Source organism: Pseudonaja textilis, chromosome Z (assembly GCF_049901715.1).
Source record: "Pseudonaja textilis isolate UNSWEBS1 chromosome Z, rPseTex1.2, whole genome shotgun sequence".
NCBI lineage: Eukaryota > Metazoa > Chordata > Lepidosauria > Squamata > Elapidae > Pseudonaja > Pseudonaja textilis.
The window spans coordinates 130,657,343-130,680,228 of NC_142008.1; the positions used below are offsets into that span (position 1 = coordinate 130,657,343).

Below are 22,886 nucleotides of genomic sequence, written 5' to 3' on the forward strand. Positions count from 1 at the left end.
GACTGAACGTGAGCAAAAGGTACCAGAGGATTGCAAAGTTCTGCTGCTCATGACATCAGAATGGCATAAGCAGAACATTATAAAGAGCCTCGGTGGCGCAGTGGTTAAAGTGCAGTACTGCAAGTTATTTCTGAGGACTGCCGGCTTCCTGCAATTTGGCAGTTCCAATCCCACCAGGCTCAAGGTTGATTCAGCCTTGCTTGGGCAATTGGCCAAAACGGATAGTCCTTGACTTACCACCACAGTTGGGACCAGAATTTTCATTGCTAACCAAGGTGGTTGTTAAGTGAGCCAAACCCCAATTTCATAACCTCTTATGCCATGGTCATTAAGTGAAATAGTGCAGCAAATCACATAGACTTTAAGCAAAACCAGCTTCTCCCATTGATGTTGCTTGTCAGAAGGAAAGGAAGGAAACAAAGGGGTGATCATGAGACCTCGGGATGCTGCAACTATCGTGAATATATGCCCATCGCCAGGTACCTGAACTTTGATCACATAACCATGGGGATGCTGCAGTGGTTGTAAGGGTGAGGACCAGTTGTTAAGTCACTTTTTTCAGTGACATTTTAACTTCGAATAGTTGCTAAACAAATACAGGGTCCTCAACCTAAGACCACAACTGAGCCTATGTAGCCAAGTGAGAAATTTGTGAAACGAGTTTTGCCCAATTTTATGACTTTTCTTGCCACATTTATTAAATGAATCATTACAGTTCTTAAATTAGTAACACGGTTGTTGGGTGAATCTTTGACTTTGCTTGTTAGAAGGGGATCAAAAGGGGATCCCATCGGGGTGGGATTCAATTTTTTTAACAACTGGTTCTGTGGGCATGGCTTAGTTGGTAGGCGTGGCTGGGGGGGGGTCATGTGACTAGGTGGGCATGGCTTGGTCATGTTATTGGCTGGGTGTGGCCAACTCAATATCACTCACATCGAGGCACGCATCTCCTCGCCTGGCCTCTCATGACTGTGGGGATGCTGCAACAGTCGTAAGTGTGAAAAATGGTCATAAGTCACTTTTTTCAGTGCCATTGTAACTTTGAATGGTCACTCCACACAAGCAAAGTATCAGCAAAGGAGGGGAAAAAAATTCCAGAGAAATAAGTTCCTGAGACAGGAAGTCTAGTCCTGCCAAGAATGTGATAAGGGTTAACAGAGAGGCAGTTTCTGTAAGCAACACCAGAATGTTTCCTTCCTGCCTGCCTTACAGGATTAGGCCAGTAATTTCTTCTAACAACCGGTCAAACTGCTTAGAATCTTAACAACTAGTTCTGGCGAATAGGTGCGAACCAGTAGAATCCCACCCCTGGATCCCATGACCCCGGGACATGCAACCATCATAAATGGGAATAACTGACAAACTCTGAATGTAAATTCATATGACCATGGGGACGCTGCAACAGTCAACAGTGTGAAAAATAGTCATAAGTCACTTTTTTCAGTGCCGTTGTAACTTCGAACAGTCGCTAAATGAACTGTTGTAAGTCAAGGACTACCTTTACATTCCTGCTAGGAAAGAGCCTAGCAGCTATACATAAGCTCCCATCTGTAGATCAGCTTCTTCCATCTGTACATCAGTTCCCCGCACTGATTCTTTCCAGATGTTCTGGAACTGCAACTCCCAGAATTCCCTGGCAGCATAAGCTAGCTAAAGAACCTTGGATGTTGTTGTAGTCAAAACAAGTTTGGAAGGTATTAAACAGGAAAGCAGCTACATATTTTCCCAGTCATATTTTATTAACAGAGAGGTTATTCATTTTTATTATCCATTAAACTTGTGTTATTTTTCTTTCACTGCTAAGCTAATATTTATATTTATAAAAGTTCTTAAAACACCTTGCAGAAATTTACAGTATGGCAATCCTTGCTCTCAGATTTATAATTTATAATTGAAGACAGCGGAAGGGAATTTTGGCGCTGGGGTCCACATTTAGAGATTTAGAAATATTATTGTATGGATAGGCAAAGCTAAACTTTAGGGGATTTTCCACTTGCTTAGAAATGTGTAAATGATCAAATATGGATTAGCCAGTGTGATTTTTGAAATTGTTTGTGTGAAATTGACTATGTAATCTTACTTGCATGTGTAGACAAGCCTTTTCTGCTTCAGATGCTCCAAAATTGTTCTTACAACACCACCTAAATTCCTCAATAGGCAGGAGTAAAGAGAAATATATAGGCAGCTGAGTCTAACATATTTTGTAAGAAAATATGGGAATTGCTTCATCACAACTCAAACAATCTGTCCAGTTATATATTGTTCTATGAGGCATTTTAACCCCAAACTGTGGTGGAAATATTTGCTGGAATGTATTGATACCTTATTTTGCTAGTGAACTGGATTTGACCCTTCCCAGACTCAAAAATAACTCAGAAACTAACATTTGCTATGTAAACCACACGTCACATTGATTACCTCACTACACACCTTTAGGATAAACACTGATATTATTCACCATTAGTTAAACAGTAGGTATTTGCTTTGCATCTCCATGTATTAACATTCTGCTTATGTAATTAATACACCCTTGTGGATTATATTAGAAATTGTGACTTTTGTGTAAAAACTGTATAAAGGCCTCCCTGAAAGCTAAATCACCAACTGTAAATACTGCCCAACTGCCAAGAAACTAGCAAGGTTCACATACGCTGTCCTAAGCCATGGCCTGATTAATAAATAATTGTTATCTACAATGAGCTACCCTTGAAAACCACTCAGGAATATTAACTAGTTCAGAATGAAGTAGAATGAGCAATGGCGGGCTTATCTCAGAACACCCACTTCACACTCTAACTTTATGAACTGCACTGGTTGCTAGTGGGTAGGTTTATAGGTGTAATTCAGGGTGCTGGTTATCAAATGTTTGTGGAGATTCTCAGACATCCAGGTATAGTTGTCTCAAAAGTGCTTTTTTCAAAAGGTAACTGGACTGTTTTTTCTCTGGGGAAGAAGACATTTTGCTTCTCATCCAAGAAGTTTTATCGATTCTGGCCCGACTTCTTGGATAAGCCAGAACTGGTGAAGCTTCTTGGATGAGAAGCAAAATGTCTTCTTCTTCCTCAGAGAAAAAAACTGTCCTTTTGCTTTTTGAAAAAGCACCTTTGAGTGCTGGTTATCAGCTATAAAATCCTATGGTCCAGTTATTTGAGGGGCCACTTACCTTTCATGGTTTCTCCTGGCTTCTATGATCCAATAGAGTAGGCATATTCCAGGTCCCTTTGATTAAACAGTGTCATCTTTCCATCTTCTGGCATGAGGTCTTGAAATCCAGATGGCTCCCAGCCTGATGACATTCCAGTAACTTTAAAGACATGGCTGTTCTCCCAGGCCTTTGGGTAAGGTGGCGGAAAGCTCTTCTTTGACATATGTTTGACATATGTTGAATAAGTTGTGGTTGGATGTCTGGATTTTCCATCTCGTTTATTTACTTTATATTGTATTTTATTTTCTTATTGCAGTTCTATCATTTGTGTTTGTTTGTTTTTTATGTTGTAGGCAGCCCAGAGTCAGTCTGAAACCGAACAGTGCCAAAATTGAATAAATAATTTTTATTAGAGACTGGGACTAGCAATATAGAATTTTTACTCAGGGCAATTATTTCTTCTCTTAAATAGAAAATGCAAATAAAATTAAGATTAATACTATGGAATGATTTTAATAAGTTAATAAGTACTACCGTCAGTCAAAGCAACTCAAATCTTTATTACAGGCCTAAGGCTTTTTGGCCTTTTATACAGAACTATAATTAAAACTGTCTGACACACAAGACTAAAAGTTACATGGATTGCTTACTTCCTTCTGTTCCAGAGAAACACTATATTTTGGGATATTTTGTGTGTGTGTGTGTGTGAGAGAGAGAGAGAGAGAGAGAGAGAGAACAAAAATACATCTATCTCAGTAAAATTGTACATCATGTTTGTCTTTTTGAATTATCTGATATGATCATTATTTTAATCATTATTTTTTTGAGTTTCCTTGAGGTCTATGCTACATTAGTCTTTCCAAGCTTGATTTAGTTATGGATGAAGTTTCAGGAGTTAAAAAGAGAGAGCAAAGGAAAGAGAATTGGATGAATTATAGCAGTTTATTCTAGGGAAAACTTAAATGAACTTTTAAGATGAAATGTATCTTTCTACAGCTTAAAATCTTGTTTACTCCCAGAATAGTTCACGTATGTTTTGTAAGATGTAACTCATCTTCTTTCCTTTAACATGTTGACTGCATCCTCCTCTTTTGAGGCCTGAGAAAGTTTCTACTTTCCTTTTTTTCCCTCATGAATGTTGAATGCAGCATCAACATATATAAATATAGCAAGAGTACCTCATCGGTCTGGATGGGAAAACGATCACAGGCCAATTTGTTGAGTCACTTCAATCTCTGAAAGTAGCATGGGGAACCTTTCCTCTCGGCCTTGCTCCAGCTACCTTCACTGATGATGGTTCTGTTTGGTCATCTCCTGTGGACTTTTGCTGCATCACAGCCAGCATGACCTTGGTATGATGGAGTGGGACATTCATCTACCACGAGAGGGCAGAATAGCTCTGGCAAAAGGGAGAATGAAAGGAAGAAGAAAAAAAATCTGGTCTGTCAGAGTTTAAAGACTCATAGATTTATTGCAGCATAAGCTTTTTGCATCATACTCCATTTCAGATATATCTGACATTATGTTAGCGCGTGCGTGTGTGTGTGTGTGTGTGTAAGAGTGTGTGAAGGCTTGTTCCCATCACCTTGTGTGTGTGTGGGTTTTTTCATATGCATGCGTGGCTCAACTAATCTCTCTCAAATTGATGTGAGCCTTAGTGTGCCAAAGTTAAAGTTTTGGCAGCAGTTGCTATTTCCTGCACATCCAGATGGATATTTGAACAAGGACCAAGAGTAGTGATGCCACTTATAAGCGCGAGCTTTCATCTAACTTGGGTGCAAGGTAAGTAAGCCAAATGGTAACATGTCTATGAGTAAATCAAACCACAACTTACTTACTTGCATCTGACATGAAGATACAGATACACAAGATTGGCATTGATGTGATGACACGAAGACACAGGTATATAAGATTGGCATTTATGTGATGACATCAACACATCTATGTCATCATTTTGCTATCCTCCTGATGTGCTGCAGACACTGCTGCATTTCACAGCTCCACTCTTGCCTTCAATTCACTTAGAGATGTAAACAATGGGATCGTGGAAGGGAAAGTGTACTTCCCATAGCCCTGCCTTGTGGGAAATGTCAGTTGATTCCTGTCCAGTTCTTAAGAAAAACAATCCTGTGGTAGTAGTGTTTGCTTAAGAACCCTTGAGGAAGGTTGGGCTGAGAGAGAGTGACTAGCCCAAGCTCACTCAAATGGCGTTGGTGCCTAAGGCGGGACTACAATTCAGAGTCTTCTGGCTTCTAGCCTGGTGCCTTTAACCACTAGACCAAACTTGCTCTTTCAAGTAACTCTGGCAAATAGTGTACATCAGAAAACAATGAACTGATAATATCTCCCATTAAACATTATTTAATTTAACAGCCATTAGCATTAAAAGTAGAATTAAAGTAAGAATTGACGTCACCATATCACAAAGTTCTCCAGATCTAAAATATAAGAAAGCCAGATCATTAGACTTTCCAAAATTATGGGGCCACCTTAATTTTTGAGAATAACATGTTTCAGAGAGAGGTATCACTCTTATAAGAAGCCTGCTTGGAGATCCTGACTCTTTAACTTTTCCAGAAGAGTCTTCTTGGGTTGACTGAATTGGATGGGCAAATTCTATTCAGAAGAGATAATCCTGTAGATAGCCTGGATCCAAGAAATTTAAAATCAATAGATTGTAAAACCAGGATCTGAATTATATTCAGAAATCTATTTCCAGCCAGTTCAGCACTCACAGCGTAGCTGGAGGGAGGTCTCACTGGTTCAGTACAAGGAAGTTTGAAGAATGGGGTCAAAACTGTTGGCCTCAGCAATCCAATCATAACTCATCCTGGTTGTTTGTGTGCAATGTTTCTGAACTTTTAATGTACCATAGACTTTTTTTTTTTAGAAAATTGTCAAACTGGCACATGATTCCTGATCAGAAGTCCTGGGACTATGAACGATTGTGACTGTGTTCACTCAAATTGCTAAACTAAAAGTTAAAAATAAAAAAAATAATACCTTCACAGAATGTTATGTCTTGGAACCAAAATGGAGTCACAATAGTTTGATTCACACAATCCTCTAAAACAATGGCAGGGTTTCCTACAACATCCTGGATCACACATATCCAACCTATTAGCCCAGAGAGGTTGTTGCATGAACCCAACCTAGATGCTGTAATAGGAAGTTTCACTTGTACCCAGTTTTTCTACTAACTTGGCTCTGGGAGACAGACTAAAAAAAAGTTAAAAGCATCATGATGTGGAATGACAGCCCGTCTGGTAAGAGAAGCCAATCAGCAAGAAAGAGCTCATTCAGAGTTGCAACAAGCACCCTCCACTGCATTCTGAAAGGAGCTCCCAGGTAGCCTTGGATGATGTCATTCTTGCGCAGCTAGTTTTTTTTCTCCTCCAAAGTACGAAGTTTGGGACTCTGATCCTGCGATTGAAAGGAAGGGCTGATGGGAGGGAGGGAGGATCCTGACGGAGAGCTAGCGTTGGAAAAGAGAGAATGCATAGCTCCTGGTTTGCTTTTTCTCCCCCTCTTCCCCCTGAGGGTCTAGCCTCTGACGTCATCCTAGTCCCCCCCAGCAGACAATAGACCTCATTCATCCTTCCCCTTCCCCTCCCGCCCTCTCCCCGAACTGTTCCCACATAAAGAAGCCCATTCAGCTTCTCAAAGGGCCCCCCTCCTCTCTGCTTCCTGTGGTTGGTGAACTCGTCTGTCAGTCAATTCTCGAGGGTTGTGTGGACCTGCCCTCTCAAGCCTCTCTTCTTGCAGTCAAAGATTCCCCTCTCAGAACAGCGCTGCGGCCACACCCTCTCCTCTTGGATTGGGCGGGGTTACAGAAGCTGGACTCCACCCCCTAGCCTTTGGCAGCTCAGTTGCGGCTGGGCCTTGGAAGTGTCGGGTTAGCGCTCGGCAGTCTGGTAAGGTACCGTAAAGCTTATTCGTTATTTTTCCCCTCCTTTTCTTTTTTCTTTTAAATTTTATGTATGGCTGTCTGTTGGGATTTTTCCCCCTTGAATGTGGCGAGTCTGCAGAAACGGCGAGAGGGGAGTCTCTGGATCCGCAAAATCTGCCTTTACCGTATGAAAGGCTAAATTGCTGATGGATTGTGCAGAGGTGTGTCCTTTTCAGTTAATTGGGGTGAGCTTAATTAAATCCCTCAAAGGGCAGAAACGATGGCATTTAGCTGATTTAGAGAAATCAGCACATGATTTTCTATTGCTTCCCCTGATTTTTTTTTAAACCCAAATTGCTTATGATTTTCCCATCCACCTTACCTGAAAATGGGCTGAGTGAGAAAAGACCAGTCAGCTTGTATCCAGCCACACTTATGTGGCCCCTGATGGTGAAATTGGGCCCCTGCTTTCCTTTGCCCTCATTTATCTAACTAAATGCCTAGCTTTTATTCACCAATCTGTGCCTTTAATTCCCTTTGTGGCTCTGCTACCTGTTTATATCCACTTCACTATTCATCTGTCAGTTTTCCCCAACCAGACCTTCTCTAAATATGTACATTTCATCATTCTTAACTGTCTCAACCTGGTATCCTCCAGACATTTCAGACTGCAGCTTCCATGTTAGCTGAAGATTATAGAAAAGCATCTGGAGGGAGGAGAATACATGGTCGAGGAAGACTTCATTATGCCCTTCCCAACTGCCAAATTTCTGCAGAGTCCTTTCTGAGCAAGCTCCCTCCTTCCTCCATCCCTGCTTAAATTTCCTTCTGAGCTTTGCTTCTTATGGATAGACATTCCTTTCGGTGACTCTGTAATATAAAAATGCCACTGCTTTGTAGGGGTAGAAATCATTGTGCTTGCCAGAGAGAACATACCTTTATGAGGCCATGCCTTTCTTTATAAAGTTTTTTTTTTGCTTCCTGAGTGGGTCATTGTATCTAATTATGAATCTTGATTAATGAGAAGAGATGTTTGCATTTAAGTGAATTGGCATCATTAAAGAGAATTTCATTCGGAGGCATTTGGAAATGACAAAGGAGAATGTATTACAGCTGCTGTTATATTATCCATATTGCAGGACTTATGTCAAGAAGAGGCTTGGCCTAGCTGTGGAGACCCAAGTAGCTTAAGATAGGTTTCTGGGTTTCAGAGACTATTCTGCTATTCTCTGCAACATCCCCCCTTCAATCTCATGACATTGCATGACTGTCTACATGTATATATCTACCATGTTCAAGTATGTAATAAGGAGACTATCCATGGACGGGTCATCCCATGGCAGCAAAGTGTGATGGGTGCACGCATTCTTTGGATTTAAACAAAGCAGTTGGAATTTCTCTGTGTTGTTCTCAAAATAATACCAGCTATTCCAGGAATGTGGTTGTATTTTTCCAGAATGAGAAAGGCGACATTCTTAAATTGAGGTTTTGAGGTTTTCTGCATGTGTCTAACCTCTAATTTAAAGCAGCTGAGAAAAAAACCTGAATGTAATTAAGCCAATTAGGTATTTTATTTGACTGTCCACCAAAATGAACAAATCAGATCTTGGAATGTTTAGCATTTGGAACTTGCCATGTCAACAGAATGGTGAATTCCAAAGGTGGGTAGCAATGTTAGTAAGAAAATAACAAAGTGTTCACTGGCCCTTAAAGAGAAATACTTTATATGGCATAGAGTTCTGTTATGAACTAGGGATAATTTCTGTAAATGGATGAACAAAAGAGTGGAAACTCTTGAACTCTGTGCTGGCCCTCAAAAGGAAAAGAGGGATGAAAATATGCAAAGGATTAAATTAGTGTTTGGATTTTTGAAGTTAGTGATCATTAAGCACCCTTTCTAAAACAGTAGATTTTTTTTAAATCATAGAAATGGTAAAGTAGAAATTAATTAAAACTAATTTGGTAAAATATTCATTTTCCTTTATATTTGCTACCACACCCAAATCAGATTTAAATGCTGTTTAAGACATTTGCTGGCTGTTTGGGTCCACATATTTGAAAGAACTGAATATTCTATTTTTGATTGGGAACGCATGTGTTTTAATGTTTCTGTGGCCGGAGATGCTGGCAGATATTTTATGGGAAAGGTGAAAGAACCAGCCACTTTAACAAGAAACATGCTGACTTAGCGTTTTTTTCCTCTGTGGGTTAGGTAATGGGCTAGAAGAGTAGATTTTTTTTTCTTTTTCTGAAGTGGGTTCTGAAAAATCTGGTTGAACGTGGCACTTGAGAAGAGAGCTAGTTGATTTTCTTCATTTCTCAAGGGTTTTTCCTGTAGGCCTTGTTTATGCAGGACTTGAGTAGCAAACAGCTACGTTGTAGGTCGTCGGCAATTGATATTTATAGCAGCAACTGGCATGCGAGTGCCATGAAAGCAGCCTGCTCCCTGCCCCCCCCCCAACCCTCCTGAATGGGACGGAGAACTTGACAGAAAGCATTAGGGCCACTGAGACTTTGTATGAACTGCCTGGGAAAACAATTAGTAGGCTTGTGGTAACAACCCCTTGGGAAAAGCGTAGGAGCCATGTGGGCAGGCTCAGAGGTTGTATACTCTCAGACATAAACTTGACACACACACATGTCCTCGCAGGCAGTGACACACATTTGAGTTGGGTTTGTTATTTCAGCCTGTGACTGTGACAGCTATAAAGATAGTGACTGTCAGCCTAGAGAGCCTTTGAATATTCCCAAACCTGGCACCCAGCCGCTTACTTTCCAAAAGTTGGTTCTGTTCGTCTCCTTGCTCTAAATCAGTTTTCCCAAACGTTGTATAGAATCCTAGAATTCTCTGAAGTTTCATGAGATTCTAAGGGGTGTGTGTGTGTGTGTGAATGAAAGGCAGCCAGTTTATAATAATTAGAATTTTATCTTTTGAGTGGGTGCTCTCAATAATCACTTTTAAAAAAACAAAGCTTTCCACAGCCTGAATAAATTTGAAACTTCCTGCCTTAATGCGTTCCATGCATATTACATTGTTTATTGCACAATCCCAAATTCAAAACTTACCCTCTTGTCATTTTTCTCCTCTTTCCTTGCTTTTTAAGAAGTCCTAAAGCCCTGTCTGTAAGGAACAGCCCCTTGCTACTATAATCCTCTCATTTAGTTTTCTTCCATGAATGCTTCCCTGAGGAATTGCTGGCTGAGGAATTCTGGGAGTTGAAGTCCACAAGTCTTAAAGTTGCTTAAGGCTGGAGACCCTTGCTATAGATAACCTTTTGAGTAAAGCAGCCTTTCTGACTTCAGATTCCTGATGACTTAGGAAAGGGGGTGGGGAGAGAAGAAGGAAGGAAAGAAAAGAACTGGGTATCCGTAGGGAGATATATGATGGAGATGTTGCTTTAAGGAAATTGAATATGTGTCGTCTCTACAGAGAATATAGTGTGGGGCCTGTCTGGTTGTGCACTGGCATGGAGGATCAAATTAGTCCCATTTTATAGGCCTGACATGCATTCAGAAGGTTTCTAAAAGTGTTCATTGACTTTATTTGTAGCAGAACCATCCGCTTGGCTTGAGTATACAATTGAATCTCACTGCCTTAATTGGATTTAGTGTGTTGAAATGGTCACACCTGGAGAGCCAGGTGTCATGTACCTGTTTGTGGCCATAAACATGGATGATAATCCCTCTGAAACTGGATAATGTGTATTTTTGAAATGGGAATATGAATTTGCTGCTTAATTATTGAACGGAGCATTGGTACTTCCTATGGTGGCAGCTGATATCGTGCTGTATTATAGGAACAGAACCATGGCATAATTTAGTTATTGTTAGGCACACTTTGTTTGTCTGTAAGCAAATAATTTGAAAGTGAAATAATTATACTGCAGTATGAAAATGCAGAGCTGTGCTTATTGTATCTCTCTCTCTCTCTCTCTCTTGCCTTCATCTAAAAGATAAAGAAAAGAAGAATGGGCCATAAGGTTCAAGAAAATCAGGATTGTGGCCTTATGTGCAGTGACAGATTATTTGATATGCTGGAGCAAAACCTGAGGAAGAATTATGCTCCCTATCTCTTTCCCAGGAATCTATCGTACATCAAATGCAAATATGTTTTGTCATTGATGCTACATTTGGACCTGGAAGAGTGATAGCTGCCATAATAATAATAACTCTCCTGGTTGTCTTTCTTTAGCCTTCAAAGGTGCATGTGTGTAGTCCAAATCGGGAACAAGTCAAGAGTGCTGATACAGTAGGAGATGATCTGGAAAGCGAAGTTAAATGTGTCATCTGTTTGGAATAATAGCGCAGCCACAGGAGGCCCAAGTCCACCCCCTGTGAATTCTGTTGACCCTTATCTAGTGCCAATTTAGCTTTGACCATTAGTTGACCGGATTCTTCTCTATAGGTAGCAATAATAAAACCTTCTGTTCTTTGAACTCAACAAATGCTCCTGGTTATTTGCACCTGGCAAAAGCAGTTGTTTGTGCCAGTCAAATGTGGTGGGGAGAATGGAATGCCATGGGTGCTTGCTCGCTCCATGGCAGTTGCTTCCTGGCATGGGTAAATAGGTTGGAGGCAGGGAGAGAGGGGTCCCAGACATTTCCTAGTGTCATTGATGGAATGTGACACCCCAACTTATCGAAGGGGAATCCTCACTTATTTTTCTTTAGTGACAAATTCAGTCTGCCTTGCTCACCAAAGTTTAAACAATTATTATTTACAGTCCTTAATCAATGGTAAAGTCATACAGGATACCTCTTGGGTTGATGGAGCTAAGATAACTGTGAAAGTCCTTGGGCTCCTGCTGGGTGAGGGAAGCTACTGTCCTAGTTCCAAGAAGAGGCTCCTCAGATGTTGCTCCTAAGTTCATTTGGGAATGGTGTGTGTTAGCTGTGAGATGGGTTGTTCCTTGATTCATCGCATTCAAGCAAGCAGAGTGTGCAATTCAGGCCACCACCTTCTAGAGGTTAAGGCAATAGGAGAAGCAGCCCCCGCCAAAAAATATTCCAGTCATCCCAAGCAAAACAAACTCCTGTGGTTATCTGAACTAACAATTACAGCAAAGCTTCAGTCCCCAAGATGTCGGTTCCTGTTCTTAACCCACTCAAGTCTGTCATTTCAACTTTTGATCTGCTACCATCTTCTCCTGGCCAAGAAAACTCAGCAGTCCTGGCACCCAACCTCTCTCTCTGCTTGAATACTGGGCACCACTCCCTTCTGACTCCTCATCTTTGAAGATGTGATATTTCAACTGGCACCTCTGCCCAGATCTGTGTTTTTTTTTTTGCCTTTTTACCCACACCACACCCCAGAAGGAGACGCATTTGGAACCAATTACCCCTGGGCATGGTGCCATACCTTGTGGCTTCCTTTTGGAAGATGCAGGCTAGATCAGCTCCCTAGGCCTAAGAGCTCTGTATTTTTCAGTATAATGCAAATGTCCCAAAGGTTTATGTTATCCCCTTCCCTCTCTCTCATTTCCTTTTCCTTCATCCAAGACCGCCCATCTGCATTTTTCACTTTGTCCATTTGGTGCCTGGAAGGCGAGGGCTTGAAGCTATCCTTGCTGATCAGGTTGCTGTGTTTGCCAGTGCCAGCTGGGTTGTGGGTTTTTCAAGGGCATTCTTCTGATTCCACTGCGGGCACTGCCAGTCTTAGGGCACCATTGACCGTAGTGGGGCATTGACAAGCAGCTTGCAGGGGGCAGGCCACAGAGTAGGGATTACCCTATAGGTGCTTGCATTGATCAGTCTTTGCAGGACTGATGGACAAAGATAATGAGGGTACATTTATAGGAAAATATGTTGATCGGCACATTTGCACATAGCTTCATTTGCATGGGTTCAACTCCAGAGTTCATTATGAGCTATAGGTCATCCAACAGTTTGAATTTCATTTCCTGTCAACCTCAGCCAACATGGCCAATGGCAAGGGATTATAGGAGCTGTAATATCAAAACATTCAAAGAGCATTAGGTTATCTTTAAAAGGATTCGGATTATATCAGCTTTATATCAAGCTAAGTACGGAATTGGAGCTCCTATTCCTTGCAGGTAGTTCTTGACTTACAACCATTGATTTAATGATTCTTTGAAGTTATAACAGCACTGAAAAAAGTGACATGACTGTTTTTCACACTAAGGACGCAGCATCTCCCTGGTCACATGATCAAAATTTGATTGCTTCATATTTATGAGAGTTGCAAAGTCCCAAGGTCATGTGATCATATTTTGTGACAAGCAAAGTCAATGGGGAAGCCACACTCACTTAACAACTGTGTTACTAGTGTCAGGGTTCCAAGTAATAAATCCATAGCAAGTAAGACTCCAAGGCATGTAGATTCCTCAAAGAATACCTTTATTTGGAATTATCATATGGGCGCACATCTGGAGAAAACCGACTCTAAGGTCTCCCACGGTTTTCACCTAATTAAAAGTAAAAGTTTTTCCACTTTATTTATTTGTAGTTATTGATTTGATTTGTCAATCGCTTACAAGATAATAGGTATAATTATAAACATGAGTAGGAATACAGGAAATAGATACGAATAAATGGGGACAATAGGACAGGGACGGGAGGCATGATTGTGCGCTTATGCCACGCCCCTTAGATTAACAATCAGTAACAACCAGTCACAGGGTCCAATCACAGAACAGACTGGCAGCCGGGTGACATCACTCTGCCTTCTTCCGAACAGGTTGTGAGAATGTCCTTGGTTCCCAAGATAAAAATGTTGTTTGGGCTATATGTTCCTCTTTATCTCAATTCCCTCTTCCATACCCCTCAGCTCCAGTGTGGCAACACTGAAATGGTCAAAAAATGGCTCCAGTCAGGTCAGCTTCAGGTTTGACAACTAGCTTAACAACTGCAGTAATTCACTTAACAACTGTGGCAAGAAAGGTCGTAAAATGGGACAAAGCTCACCTAATAATTGTCTTGCTTCACAGTGGAAATTCTGGGCTCCATTGTAGTTATAAGTCGAGGACTACCTGTATCTACTGGGGCTTCTTTTGCAAAAAATTGCTTAGTTCCAATCTCAGTTTTTAGTAGAATTACGATCCAGATGATGACAAACCACAGTGTCCCATCATCACCATTAGTATGGACTGCTGGGAAATGTAGTTCAGCAGCACTTGGAAAGCCAGATTGGAGGAATATCTCTTAAAATCCCAATGGAAATCCCTTCCATTTCTCTCACTGCTCACTAGTGGGATTGTCTTTCCTTTTTCTTTACGAAATCTGATTGTCAAGCAAGGGACTCCTCCATTAATTCCCCAAGAGGATTTCAGGCAATTATTTGCCACCACTTAATGGCCTCGCCCTGGGAATGCCCATCAAATTAATGAGCCAAAGAGAGCATTGCCGGTTTGTTAGTGCCAGGTTTGTTAGTGCCACTCGATTGGGCATTGTTGGGCAGGACTCGGAGTAGCTTGGCGCCTGTCTCGCCTCTGACTCGTTTGGCTAGGTCTTGTCCAATCCCCAGAGGTGGGGTGGGAGTGTGACCTAGTGGGAGGCAGCCTGGAATGTGCTGGGGGCTGGGAGGAGAAGGAAGTTGGCGTGTGAATGAGCACATAAAGGAGTCTCGTCTCAGGACTCTGGGTTTGTTTAGGAAGGGATTTGGCTTGGCATCTCTGGATTCACGACTGCTTCGAGCACAAAGGCTGGGCCCAAATGCAGGGGTGGCTTACCTCATGAACTGGTAATTGTGGTGTAAAGACAATGCATTCCTACCCATCATTCTTGCACAGTTTTTATTTGGTAAACAAGTTTATCAAATACAGTAATCCAAACCTTTGGGATTTTCAAAGGAAAAGTTGGGAGTTCCTCTGGAATCATAGAAGGCCAGGAGAGATAGTGGAAATGGAGCAATCTTGCAGAAATGTTAGGACTAAATTTCCCATAGAGTACTTGAATAACTTGGTTGGTATAGTCACAGCTGTCCCTCCTTTTTTTCTCCATAACCACAACCCTGTGAGGTGGTTTTGGCTGAGAGATAGGGTCCTGCCCAAAACTACTCAGTTCAGCCCCTAAGTCCCTAGTATCCAACATTCACAAGGCACCAACCTGAGGAAAGCTGATATTAAAATAAAGTTTATAGTCTAAGGGGGAAAGGGTTATAAAAAGAAGATCTAAAAGATGTAGGAACTGGGCCATGACACAATGTCAGGTGTGGGTCAGAATTCTAGTAGGTTTAGAAAGCAAATGACCACCGATATTTGACAATGGAGATTCTCAGTCATCCAGGTCATGGTTGTCCAAAAGATGCCTTTTCAAGAGGCACCTGACTTTCTTGTTATCCTTTGAAGACATTTTACTTCTTAATCTAAGAAGCTTCTTCAGCTCTGACTGAAGAATTTAGCCCCACTATCCAGTCAGAGCTGAAGAAGCTTCTTGGATGAGAAGCGAAACGTCTTCAAAGGATAACAAGAAATTACCTCTTGAAAAAGCACCTTTTGGGCACCAGTGTTTGACTTTTTGGTAAGCATTTGGGAACATGAAAAACAATAAATCCCAGGTAAATGCAAGCGATCCGTTCTGTGGAGTAGAAGATATACTGGTTGGGGAGTAAGTAACAGTGATTTCAGAGCTTCCTGGCAGAGCTGTGGGAGGCCGTTTGTGGGTAATAGAGAATTAACCGCTGTGTAAAATGGCAGGTATGGTTTCTTAAGAGCCCAGTGTTAACCAGAAAGCAGGTAGCAGTTACTGGGTTCTGGGTAGGGGTGTGGCAGCCTCAGCAGGTGGTTGCCTGGTGCAGGAACATTCAACGTTGCACCTGTCTTGGTTGGAAGCCAAAGGGTGTCAATTACCGCCCGTTGGTCTTCTGGGAATAACTGGAGCCATTTTCCATAACTCTAGCTTGTTTAGCTGTTTGCCGATTCTCTTCCTCCCTTTTTTATCCTGGGACTGTTTGATTTGTTCTGTCCACTTGTGCACACCCACCTTTCCTGTTACTTGAAGCCTTTTCCGTAAAAACAAAGTATTGGGAGATCAGAAGGGAGGCAGATCAAAGAGAATCTGTAAATTCTTTTTTGTTTTTTTTGAAGTCCATGTTGTCTTCTGGTCTGGAATTCAAAGGATGGGCCACATTTCAGGAGGAGGTAGTGATGTGTTGTCTGAAGACTTTCCTCTTATATCACAACCTCCTCCTGCCAAGATCCTCCTGAAATGACTCGCAATTGGGAACGACAGCTTTAATTTACTGTAATATAATGTTCGGGCATTTGGGGAGATACAGGTAGTCCTCAACTTACAACAGTTTGTTTAGTGACCAAAGTCACAACAGCACTGAAAAGTGTGACTTATAACAATTTGTCACACTTACAACCATTGCAGCTTCCCCATGGTCACGTGATCACAATCCAGCCGCTTGGCAACTGACTCGTATTTATGACCGTTGCAGTGTCCTGGGGTCATGTGCTCGCCTTTTGCAGACTTCTGATCACCAAAGCCAATAGGGAAGCCGGATTCACTTAATAACTGTGGCAAGAAAGGTCATAAAACGGGACAAAATGCGCTTAACAACTGTTTCACTTAGCAACAGAAATTCTTAAAAACTCTAGCAAAAAAGGGTTGTAAAATGAAACGCAACTCATTTAACAACGGCCTTGCTCAGCAAGGGAAATTTGGGTCTCAATTGTGGTCATAAGTCGAGGACTATCTATAGAGATGGTAGCTGTGGCTCAAGGATGCTGTGCACCGAAGCCTTCTCAAGGGTATAATAGGTATCTCCTGTTAAGACACTGAGCAAACTCTAGCCTAGGAAATAATTTCTTTAATTTCTTCTGAAGTTTTTTAGGACGGACTCCTGGAGGTTTTGTTCCTGTATCCTTCGTGTTTAGATTTGCTACGGAGCAGAAAAATTAGGCAAGTTTGGTAGCACTTTTTCTGACAAATTAATTTTATTTAAAAGGCATGTGAGTTACAGCTTAATGCTTTTTAGTCGCTTTTTAATTAGCCCCGGTAATTATCTCTGCAGCATAAGGGAAGGCATTAAGGAGCTGGGTGGCTTGGAGCCTACACAGAGTGCTATTCCATTCCTGCGGAGTAACTAATATGAGCTCCCAAACATCTGATGTTTATGCTCCAGGTGCCTTTTCTGAGTCTCAACACGCCCGCTTTGGACTCTGGGCAGACAGACAATCAGCAGATTTAAGAGCGCGGCAATAGGTGTTGAAGGTGTTGAGTTGTAAGCTTGCTTTGCTTGAGCAGAGACAATCAAAGAAACCTTCTCACTCTTCTGCTTCTCCAAGTAAAAAAACAAAACAAAAAACAAGGCTCTGGTCATAGAAAGACCAAGCACCCTCGGGTTCTGCCAAACAAGCCTGTCTGGCTTTAGCGATATAAGGCAGGCAAGTTTGCTGCTTAGCCGTAAAGCCCAGCAGGGGTCTGGAAAGGGTGGGGGTTGGTGGGAGAGCGCTGGAAAACCTCGCTCATCAACCAAAGTCTGGACTGAGATTGGTTCCCAGGCCGGAGGGGAGAACAATGTGGGTTTTTAGGAAGGAGAAAGTAGACTCGTAGGTACTCAGAAAGGCAGCATTGGGTCTCTTCTTGTGTCCCTGGCCAAGTTAAATTCTTCAGCTGCATTTGGAGCCTGCATTTTTCTGGTGTTGCTTAACTCTATTTCCATTTTCCTGGTTAAATCTCCTGAGAGGAATTTGGCTAATTGTGGCTAGAACACGGAGCTGGAAAAAGACTGAGCTTCTTCCACTGGCAGGAACAAAAAAAGTTAGAGGGGTCTGGGAGAAAAGAGAAAGACTTGTCCGAACCTTTGGAACATTCTTAACTATTGGTGGGTTTGAATGCACACGGAGAATGGATTTTGCATATTCTGTGTACATAACTAAATGGTTAGGATGGTGCTTATCATCATCTAGAATTCTTCCAATTTTCACAAATTTTGCCCTAGCCTAGAACGGCCTACAAAATTAGGATCTTGTCTTCCAAAATATGTAAATTTTATTTTGCACAGTTTTTCCTTGTATTTCATGGGAAAGGAAGGACAAGTGACACTGAAAAGGGACTACAATTAGTCCTCAACTTACAGCAGTTCCTTTATTGACTGTCCAAAGTTACAATGGAACTAAAAAGAGTGACTTGTGACTGTATTTCATACTTACGACCATTGTAACATCCCCTCTGAGAAGCAAAATCAATGGGGAAACAAGAGTCACTTAACAACGGGGTTACTTATTTAATAACTGCAGTGATCCACTTAACAACTGTGGCAAGAAAGGTCATAAAATGGGGCAAAATTCACTTAACAAATGTCTCACTTAATTAAATTTTGGGCTCAATTGTGGTCGTAAGTCCAGAATGACCTATTCAGGAAAATCTGTTATGGGTAGTCCTTGACTTACAACCACAGTTGAGCCCAAAATCTCCCTTGCTGAGCAAGGCCATTGTTAAGTGAGTAGCGCTCCATTTTACAACCTTTTATTGCTTCTATTGTTAAGTAAATCATTGCAACTGTTAAGTGAATCATTAAGGGAAGTTAGTTCCCCCATTGAGTTTGCTTGTTGGAAACCAGTTGAGAAGATTACCAATGCGGATCACATGACCCCAGGATACTGCAATTGTCATAAATACATGCTAAGTGCCCGAATTTTGATCATGTGACCATGAGGATGCTGCAATGATCATGAGTGTGAAAAATAGTCATGAGTCCCTTTTTCCATTGTAACTTGGAGCAGTCATTAAATGAACTACCTGTACTTAGGATTGTGTCCCAGCCAGGGCAGGTAGTGGAAGAAGAAATAGAAGATAATCTGTTCTTTACAGCTGGATTTAGAATACACTGACTGGAACTAGAGAGCTCTTGACTCCATACACCTTTTATTGCAAGGGGAGCATGTATGGTGACTTTAAGACTTGTGGACTTCAACTCCCAGAATTCCAGAGCCAACTAGCTCAGGAATTCTGGGAGTTGAAGTCTGTGGGTTATAAAGTCGCCATATTTGGCCAGCCCTGTTTCACTGCCTTTGTCTCCACCTCCTCTCCACCCCTTTTCTAGTCATTATTTTGTAAATACATTCTGTTGGCATGAAAATGTTTATACAAGAAGTCTGAAGATTTGGGACAGGTTTACATTCTGAAGTAAGTAAAACTAACAAATATTCCACTTCCATCTCAAGAGGACGAGGAGGAATTTCATACTGCTTTTCTCTTGTACCAATCCGATTTTTCTGTCCATTGCATTCCCGAGTTTGGGGAAAGCAACAGAAAATATAAAAATTGCTGAAGCCATTACAAAAAGGTTATAGCATAGAGGGTTGTTTTCTGGGGATATTCTGTTACAGTGAGGTTAAAATAAAAGGTACACTGTCCAGAGTGCCTCTGTGAGAGAGATGGGCAGTTTTAACATGTGATAAATTGATAAGTAAGAGGTAGGGAATACTCTGTAGAGAGCTGTCAGATTTAAGGGACATGAAGAATTTAGCATTATGTACTAGAAGTGAGTCTCCGTCCATGTCTAACTTTTCCTGGACTTTCCCCCTCTCTTTTTCAGCCATGGCTGTTCGGACCCCTGTACAACGGGGCGACGCCACCGCTGAGAGATACCTGTTTGTGGACCGGAACCATGTGGGCAATCCAGCCTCACAAGCTGATTGGACGGCCAAACGCCTGGTGTGGGTCCCGTCCGAACGTCATGGCTTTGAGGCGGCTGGGCTGCGCGAAGAACGGGGAGATGAGATGTTGGTGGAACTTACCGAGAATGGGCGTCAGATGCTGGTGGCCAAAGACGACATTCAGAAGATGAACCCACCCAAATTTACCAAGGTGGAAGACATGGCAGAGCTGACCTGCCTCAATGAAGCCTCGGTGTTGCATAATCTGAAGGACCGCTACTACTCGGGTCTTATCTATGTGAGTTGGCTTATGGGGTCGCCACTGGTTTGGTTCCATTCCCCATCTCCCTCTCTTCCTCCCTCCCTCTCCCTCCCTCCCTCCCTCTCTCTCCCTCTCCCTCCCTCTCTCTTCCTCCCCTCTCTTCCTCCCTCCCTCCCTCTCCCTCCCTCCCTCTCTCTCCCTCTCCCTCCCTCTCTCTTCCTCCCCCTCTCTTCCTCCCTCCCTCTCCCTCCCTCTCTCTCCCTCCCTCTCTCCCCCTCCCTCCCCCTCCCTCCCTCCCTCCCTCCCCCTCTCTCCCTCCCTCTCTGTCTCACTCTCTTCCTGTCTCTCACATTTTTTTAACCATTTGCATCTTCCTCATGAGATAAACTTAGGGATCTGTAGTACTTCTAAGAGCTACTTAATACAATTCTTGCCCCTGTTTAATTCCAAATGTAATCCAGAAATTCCGGTTTGCAGCAGCCGTGTGTGTGTGTCTCTCTCTCTCTCAGCTCAGAAATACACTGGCCAATATTCCAGATGGTTTGGACTTCAGCAATCAGCCAGCATGACCAGTTGCAAGTCATGATGGGAATTATGTGGTCCAAACCTTTTGATATCCATCAGGACATCTTAAGAAGAAAACTTCCAGATTTTAAACAGTGACGTTCTGGACTGTTTCCCCTGCTTGAGTGGAATGCAGCCTTGGTTAGATGCCAAGCTATTCCTTCTGAGCAGACGTCAGGGCTGGAAAAGAAGAGCTGATTTGGGACAGAAAGTTGGTTCCCCCAGCTTATGAAGTATCTCTGTGTTTCTGCGCAACAATGCTCGAAAAGGGCGAGGCTGGACCTACTTTACCTCATCACGCAGAGCTGATTTCAAAGGGAAGGAGCAGGGGACACGTATTTCTCTTGTCCTGCTGGTTTCCCTGGCACCCAAGTGGGCACAAAAGGCTACCCCGGGAAGGCATTGGGCCAAAGCATTCCCTCCACGGTACGTCATCTCTGACTCGCAGTGCCCGTCCTCTACACACACACACACACACACACACACACACACACACACACACACCCCGCTGCCTCTGATGATCTCCACCCTGTAGCTGGGTATCGGGGTGGGGAACGGACTAGACCTGTTCAGCCAGAACAGTAGTCGTCAGGGTGTGAAATGAATTCTCCCAAGGGCGCCGCCATCCACCGCACGGCAACAACACACCACTTCTTAGAAGAAGGAAGCTGCACTCTTGCCTTCTCCTAACCGGCAGCCTTCATCTGTGTGATTCAGCCCCATGGAACCCATCTTCAAGATAAAAAGGAAACAATCTTCTTCTGTTTTAAAAAAAAACAGCAACTGAAAAGGGGATTCTTCAGCCTTCCCAGACAGTTCCTTTAATAACAGTGTCGGTGTTTTTCTTGTAAATCGGCTTCTCCCTGCCCTGGTGTCACTCCATCCAGCCAGTTGTTTTTTACAGTTTGGTCTCCAGTCCTGCCCTTTCCCAGGTATTCCAGCCTGTAGCAAAAAAAGGCATTTTTAGCGTCACCCTCAGCAATCTTTCCCCTACTTTCTGAGCTCCTGATGCAATTCAGTTCCTAAGATCCTCGGGCAAGGTGGTTAAGAGAATAATGGGAGGTTACATTCCAATGCACCTGAAAACACTCTAGGTTAGGGAAGGTCATTTCTGCATGTTTCCCTTATTGTCAGCCAAGGTCGATGGCATCCGGTGACTGAGGTCAAGTGGTCAAAATTCATCTGTTGGCATGGATCTGTCGGCTAGAAACCTGTTTGGAAAATAGGCAGGCTAGCAGTAGTATGCCAAAAGCAAAACTGCACGCTTGGATTCAAGTTAGGGAAACCCAGAGGCATTGGTGCATGGAAGCTTGTAGAAATCAGCTTTTATTAGCCGGTTGAGTAATGCCTCTTGATCTTTTTTTATGCCTCCTGTAACCCCCTCATTCCTTAATTTCCAATGTTGGTTTTCCACTGCCCCGAACTAGGAAATTTTAGGAAAACCATAATATAGCTTTAGGTACATTCATTATTTGTAAAAAATAATAAAGGTGGGATACAAATAAAAAATGTTGCTTATGTCTGTGGAGATTCTCAGCCATCCATGTCATGGTTGCCCCAAAGGTGCCTTTTTCAAGAGGTAACTGGACTTTCTGGTTTTTCTTTGAAGACGTTTCACTTCTCATCCAAGAAGCTTCTTTAGCTTTAGATCAGATTATAGATTAACAGAGTTGGAAGGGACCTTGTAGGTCATCTAGTCCAACCCCCTGCCCAAGCAGGAGACCCTACACCATTTTTGACAAATGGCAGTCCAATCTCTTCTTGAAAGTCTCAAGTCATGTTTGGAGGATCTTCAGGGCTGCCACAGCTACGCTGGCTGGAGCTGTGGGAACAAAAATGGGGAATAGAGATAGCTGGGGACTTGTAGCCAAACTAAAATTCTTTCTCCTGGGAACTACGGACATTCTCACCAGGTGTTGGGGAGGTGTTGGCTGAAACCAACTGGGGTTGGGACCAGATTGGGCCATGTGATGAACATGTGGACTGGTGGAAAGAACTTTGATCTTTAATTTGGATGCGGAAAACCGCGGGACCTTCAGAGTCGGTTTTTCACCAGATGTGCCAATATGACATCCCTAATAAATCTGCACTTTGAGGAATACCTAGGAATACCTCAGAGGTTTGATTGCGTTGGGTCTGTTACTTGGAACCCTGACACTTTGAATGGCGCGGCTGAATTCTTCAGTCAGAGCTGAAGAAGCTTCTTGGATGAGAAGGAAAACATCTTCAAAGAATAACCAGAAAGGCCAATTGCCTCTTGAAAAGCCACTTTTGGCACAAAAACGATGCTTACAGGATGCAGCAGGATAAGGCTAAAAAGAACAAAGGAAGCCTATATTACGTCCCCTTGAAAAACTTTAATGACAACCCATCCCTCACTCTCCAACAATCATTTTGCAATCTGCCCAGATAACTTTGGCTCCTCTTTGGGCACCGGGAGATGGCATGTACCTTTTCATTT

The 22,886-nt window shown here is 42.5% G+C and overlaps 1 protein-coding gene across 19 annotated transcripts in view; it reads left to right on the top strand.

The window, feature by feature from the left end:
* The first annotated feature begins 7,001 nt into the window (after nt 1-7,001).
* The window catches only part of LOC113443493 (myosin-10-like), a 72,807-nt gene continuing 56,922 nt past the window's right edge, over nt 7,002-22,886 (top strand). For 8 of the 19 annotated variants that reach the window (XR_015740041.1, XM_087916107.1, XM_087916115.1 and 5 more), the window contains exons 1-3: nt 7,021-7,064; nt 16,822-16,897; nt 19,539-19,897. Coding sequence is in view for 18 of the 19 variants with exons in the window: in XM_087916107.1 (XP_087772233.1) it covers nt 19,541-19,897 (357 nt within the window). In the remaining variant the exon portion in view is untranslated. Of the gene's footprint in view, nt 7,065-7,239; nt 7,256-16,821; nt 16,898-19,538; nt 19,898-22,886 lie in introns of those variants that run through there. The other 11 variants (XM_087916109.1, XM_087916113.1, XM_087916119.1 and 8 more) reach the window with 7 other exon arrangements.